The 6,000-nt window shown below is 37.8% G+C and overlaps 1 protein-coding gene across 2 annotated transcripts in view; it reads left to right on the forward strand.

Moving 5' to 3' along the window:
• The window catches only part of STAG1 (stromal antigen 1), a 256,619-nt gene that overhangs the window by 209,404 nt on the left and 41,215 nt on the right, over nt 1–6,000 (forward strand). For both annotated transcript variants that reach the window (XM_006883361.1, XM_006883362.1), the window contains exon 21: nt 1,575–1,655. In XM_006883361.1, coding sequence (XP_006883423.1) covers nt 1,575–1,655 — 81 coding nt within the window. The remainder of the gene's footprint in view (nt 1–1,574; nt 1,656–6,000) is intronic.

Here is a 6,000-nt window from a genome sequence, read left to right on the forward strand (position 1 = left end):
AGCCTCAAGTCCTATAGGGGGCCAGGCATTAGTGTTTACTAAGCCAAAGGCAGTGAGTGAGTAGACGTTACATGGCAGTATTTCTGTAGGTTGGTTTCTGGCATTCTGACATGAATCATTTAATTGTGCTAATGAAACCCTGGCATCACTCCCTTCGTGTGCATCAAAATCAGCACCACTCATCCCTCTACTTCTGATGTGTTTCTTTCAGTGCTGAGTAAACGCACTGAAGACATTGTAAATGCTGTAAACCCCAAGTTTTAAAAGTAAAATCAGCTAAAAGTCCCTCTAGCATTCTACTTTCTGTCTTTTGTCTTCTTTTACTCTCTGAATAGTCATCCTTGTGACTTTTTAATTTATTGCATTGATAACTTACTGAAGACAAGTAGCTGTATGTAGCAAAGGAGAATATTGTATCAGTTACGTGTTATCTCAGTAGAGGAACAATAAAATAAAATATTTGGCCATACATGGAATAAAATATAAACAATTGACGCAATGTTTATTAATCTTAAAACCTTTATTCTTTAGTGAAAAAGCTGTTAACAAAAGATGATATGCATATGCTGTGTGATTCCATTCTTATGAAATGTTAAGAACAAAGAGATCAAAAGTAGATAGGAGTTGCTTGGGACAGGAAGTGGGAAACTAAAGAGAATTGTTGTTTTTTGTGCTGTTGTTGTGTCCTCTTCAATGAGAACTGACCCATATGTGACTCTCCAACCTGTTTTCAGAAGCAGTAAATCACACAGGAGAGGATAGGCCTGCCCATCATTCTCCCACAGAGCTGCTGGTAGATTTCAGTCTAGTTCTATTGGGTTGGGAGTGCAATTGCTTACCACTAAGCCACCAGAGGTCTGTGTGCGTGCGTGAGTGTGACTATAATAAAACCATTGCATTGTTAAGTTAAATGTATTTTTAATGTGTAAATTGTATCTCAATAAAGCTGAAATAAATGGAAATATAGAAGAGTGTTAAGCAAAAGGTTGAACTCAAAGTAATGCATATTACCTGATTCTATTGAAATAATACAATTTAGCAAAATATTTAGGGATCTAGACATTAGTATTTAAAATATACCAGTTGCCATATAAATCAAAATGACCATTTTCCCTTAAAGAATGATGATTGTGTTGAGAGCAGTTGCTGGTAATGTAGTTACACAGTAGAGTTTTGCCTCATAATTAATTTAGTATTATATTATTTCATGTATTTTTCTGTGACTGTTACATTTCACAATAAAAGTACCTTAAGTAATGTAAATACATCATTCAGTAATAAAAGTTTTATAAATTGCAAGCAGGTGAAATATTTATAACAGTATATTTTTCTTTTAAACACAAAAAGTTACGTGGGTCCATGTGTTTCTACTTTTTTCTTTAATCTCTAAATATCTGTACTGTCTGATGTTAAAGTTAATAGTATTTTTCATTTTCATTAAATCCATAAAAATTAGGACCTGAGATTTTGTTAAGCCTACTTTCGGTGTTACTCTTTAAGTGCTGTGTAAACAAATTATTTCTCATTTGTTTGAATTGTTTCCGTTAATTTCTTTTCTTCCTTATTTGATGCAGATAGTTGTACAGGCGCTGCAGTGTTCCCATTACTCAATTCTCTGGCAGTTGGTGAAAATTACCGATGGTTCTCCTTCCAAAGTAAGTACGAGTTTCTGTAGGCCAAAGCATTATTACTAAAATTAAGATGCTTAACTCATTACCTAGTTATTTATTGTTATTTATTATCTTGTAATACTAATATTATTAGTTTTTCATTTATCCTGTAATTAGTGTTTATTTACCTCTTTTGTAATGTTTGTAATGTAGCCAGAAGTCTTCTTCAAGCAGTAGATGCATGGGGATTTATGAGCGCGCGCGAGAGAGAGAGAGAGAGAGAATGTGTGTGTGTGTGTGTGTGCGTGTGTGTGTGTGTGTGTGTGTGTGTAAATGCAGTAGAAAACACAAAGGTTCTGATGTGTATGCTGTATGTGAAAAAGGATAATATTAGAAGATAATGGTGTGTAATTTCTTACTCTGGCAGAATGGCACCTTGCGACCCAAACTAAAACAACCTTCCTGATAAAAACAACTGTAACTGTTCTATAAAAATTTTAAACCATTTTATTAATGTGTACATGACTATGAAAAATAGAAAATGCAGGTGAGGGAATAAAGATCAAAGAGAACCAACTGAAATAAAGCCTGCTTCCTCGTGAGGATCTCATCTAGCTAAAACTCAAAGTTCTTTCCAAGTGGAATTGCCCATAGGCTGCCATGTCCCCTGACTAAAGTCGGGGTCCTACAGAGTTACTCCTAGGACAAGGATAAAGTAGGAAAAAACCTCCCGGTCCATTCCTGAGCTGGGGCATCGCAGGGAAAGCATCCTGTCTTAAAACATATCATTGATTAAAGGGGGGGGAAAGCTAGATCTTCTAGGAAATCTGCTCTGTTGAATAAGAAAAAAAATAATGAAAGAACCAAGTTGAGATTTTCATTTTAAATATTCTGCACTGGAGATTTCTCCAAGAACCTTACAGAAGCATATACATCTTCTTTCTGAAGGAATTTGCCTCAAAGAATTTCACACAAATGACAATTTAAAAAATTGAAAGCACTCATTGTAAAAAGGGGGACGTAACAAAAACCACCAACACCAAAGGAAATCTCTTTGTCCTCGCTCTTGCATCGAAACCAACTCCTAGCTGACCTTCCAGTGGTTTCTGAGGTTGTTCAGCACACAGAAGTGCGTTGCCTGTGTTTCTCCTGCAGAGCACCTGGCGGGTTAACGGCTGTGAAGACTCAGCCTTGAGGTCAGCAGCACACCTCCCTGATGACCCTGCCACCAGGGCTCCCCAGAAGAAAGCAAGCAACCGAAAACGAAGCAGATGTGAATCAGGAGAAAAAGAACTTCACACGTTACAGCTTTTTACGAGAAGGAAAAAATAAATGTTTCATCTGTTCCATGAAAAGGGATAAATTTAAGCTTATGAGTAAAGAGAGAATCATTTGAGGGAGAACCACATAAAAATATTTAAAAATCAGTCACCATTGAGTCATTTCAACTTGTCATGGCCTGTGGGGTTGGGATAGGACTGGGCTCCGCATGGTTTCTAGTCAGTGGATCTGTGGAAGTTGATTGCCATTCTTTTTTCCAAAACACCTCTTTTCAGTTGGTTGCAGTATTCTCACTAATAAATGCAATCTTCATCCCACTATGGCAGTGGCAGCCATGAGGTCTATAGTATCACTGTTGACAAAGGGAAGCTGTCTTTTATGAGAAGAATATGTCGGACTCAAAGTAATCAGGGTAGAAAGGAAGTTCAAAAGGCTTTTGCTCTAGCAGGATTTTTTTTTTTAATATCAAATAGTCAAAGAATTGATTCAAGAACAGCAATTCTCTATTCGATTATAAGACACAACTATATGAAAAATAAAATTTAAAGAAGGAATTAACCATTCTTTTTATTGCTGTGTGCCAATAAGTTCATTTTTGCTCATAGTGCCTTTATCACATAGAGAAGAACTGACCCAAAGAATTTTTGGAGGTGTAATTTTTAGGGGAATATATTGCCAGGTGGTTTTTCTCCCAGGGGGCCTAGTAAGTTTGAACTACTAACCTTTCAGCTACTCACAGGCTTAACCAACATGCCACTGTTGTTCTTGGGTACTGTTGAGTCAGCACCGACCCCTAGCTTACCCTCCAGAGTTGGTAATAGTGTGGGAGGACACTGCTTGGCCTTCTCCAAGGAGCACCTAGGTGGATTTGAACCACCTGCCTTTGGGATTACAGCACAGCTTCTTGCCAGTAGACCACTAGTGCTCCAGTGTGTCTCTAGGGACCCTAATTTACCAGTACTTCAAATTTAAAGCAAGTTATCCTTTATTAGTGAAAATAATTATCAGACAAGTAGCCAATAATTGAGGGAGTGCTGGTGAGTTCAGAGGAACTCCTTAAACATCTGAATGTTTTTATGAGTCCCTAAGTGGTGCAAGCAGTTAAGTCCTTGTTAACCAAAAATATAGATAATCAAATCCACAGAGGCCTTAGCTTATTCAGTTAGCTTTAACTGATGGCACTACCATCCAACATTTAGAACTAGAAAAGGATGACCTGTGATCGTTTCCATTCCATTTTTATTAATATGTAACCTGAAACACCAGTAAATGCTTTCTCTGTAAGCTGCCACCAGAAGCAAAGCACTTTATTATTCATAAAATACTTTAACTACCTACAACCAGGAGAAGATAAAATAGATGAATGGGATCTTCTAAGAATCAAATCCCTATGCACATCCAAAAACTTCTCCAACAGGGTAAAAAGGGAAGCCACCAACTGGGAAAAAGTATTTAGTAATGACATATCAGATAAGGGACTTATATCCAGAATTTATAAAATACTTGAGCACCACAAGAAGATAAAGGTAAATAATCCGATTGGAAAATGGGCACAGGATATGGCAGACACTTCACAAAAGAAGACATTCAGATGGTTAACAAGCACATGAAGAAATGTTCAAAATCCCTAGCTCTAAGAGAGATGCAAATTAAAACAACTATGAGATATCATCTCACCCCAGTTAGAATAGCAAAATTTAATAGAACAGCAAACAACAAATGCTGGCGAGGTTGTGGAGAAACTGGAACCCTTATTCACTGTTGGTGGGACTGTAAAATGATGCAGCCACTGTGGAAGGCGATATGACGCTTTCTCAAAAAGTTGAAACAGAGATACCATTTAACCCAACAATTCCACTACTGGAAATATACCCCAAAAATAACTGCCACCCAAGCAGATATATGCACACCCATGTTTATTGCAGCTTTGTTCACAATAGCAAGGAGTTGGAAACAACCTAAATGCCCATCAACAAAGGGATGGATAGAGAAGCTGTGGTATATTCACACAATGGAATACTGCACTGCATTGAAAAACAAGGAACTCATGCAATTTTTTTTTAATAAAACCATGTGAAGTTTAGTGAAATATAGAGACAGTCCAAATGGGGACATGCCCACTTTTATAGAATTAAAATAGCAGTTCTCCAAGACCACAAAATAGGATACATTCTTACAATGTGGGATCATGAATTAAAGTTTACAAATGTCGTTATTGGCTGAAGGACCATCAAAGGAGCTAAAGGTGGAATACCTAGAAGTAAGAATTTGGCATCAACAGGTCCACAACATGTAAATGAAATCACATGATCAGTCAAAGGTACATTCCATTCAATTTACTAAAATGTTCCCAGAACAGTAGATAGGACCAGTTTTTCTGGAAGTAGAGACTAAACCTGGGTGGTAGGTCAACATTTGTGTCCCTGAACCACTAGCCAGTGTCTCCTCCACTGCACCATCACCCTTGTTTGTCCTGGTCTCTGATTACACAGGGGACAGGATCCCATCACATACGCACAGCACTGGGGCTGCCTAGCAGGATCTGTGATGAGGATATGGGGCTTGCTACATTCCAGGGAGGGACAAGAATTCCTGCTTCTCTGGGCTTTGGGTGTCCAGGTGTGGTGAGACACCCCCATCTCCCAGGGGGGTTAGGAAAATGGACAGTAACATCTGTGCAGGTGTCAGCAGAAAAATAAAGTGCTGATTGGCCAGGAAAAAAAAAAAAATGTTCCCAGAACAGTAGATAGGACCAGTTTTTCTGGAAACCTATTCTTCCTCAAACATGTCTATTTCTGGAGATATACTATGATAGTACATTGACAGAGAACTGCCTTAAGTTTCAGCTGGATCTAGAAGAGGCCATGACACCAGGAATATTATTGCTGATGTCAGATGGATATAGACTTAAAGGAGAGAGTACCAGAATAATGTATATTTGTGTTTTATTGAATACACAAAGGGATTTGACAGGGTAGATCATAACAAACTATGGCTAATCTTGAGAAGAATGGATATTCTAGAATATTTAATTATGCTTATACAAAATCTATACCTAGACCAAGAAGCTGTTGTGAGAACAGAGCAAGGGAACATTGTTGTTGTTGTT

Source organism: Elephantulus edwardii, unplaced genomic scaffold (assembly GCF_000299155.1).
Source record: "Elephantulus edwardii isolate Elephantulus edwardi_28Jun2011 unplaced genomic scaffold, EleEdw1.0 scaffold00027, whole genome shotgun sequence".
NCBI lineage: Eukaryota > Metazoa > Chordata > Mammalia > Macroscelidea > Macroscelididae > Elephantulus > Elephantulus edwardii.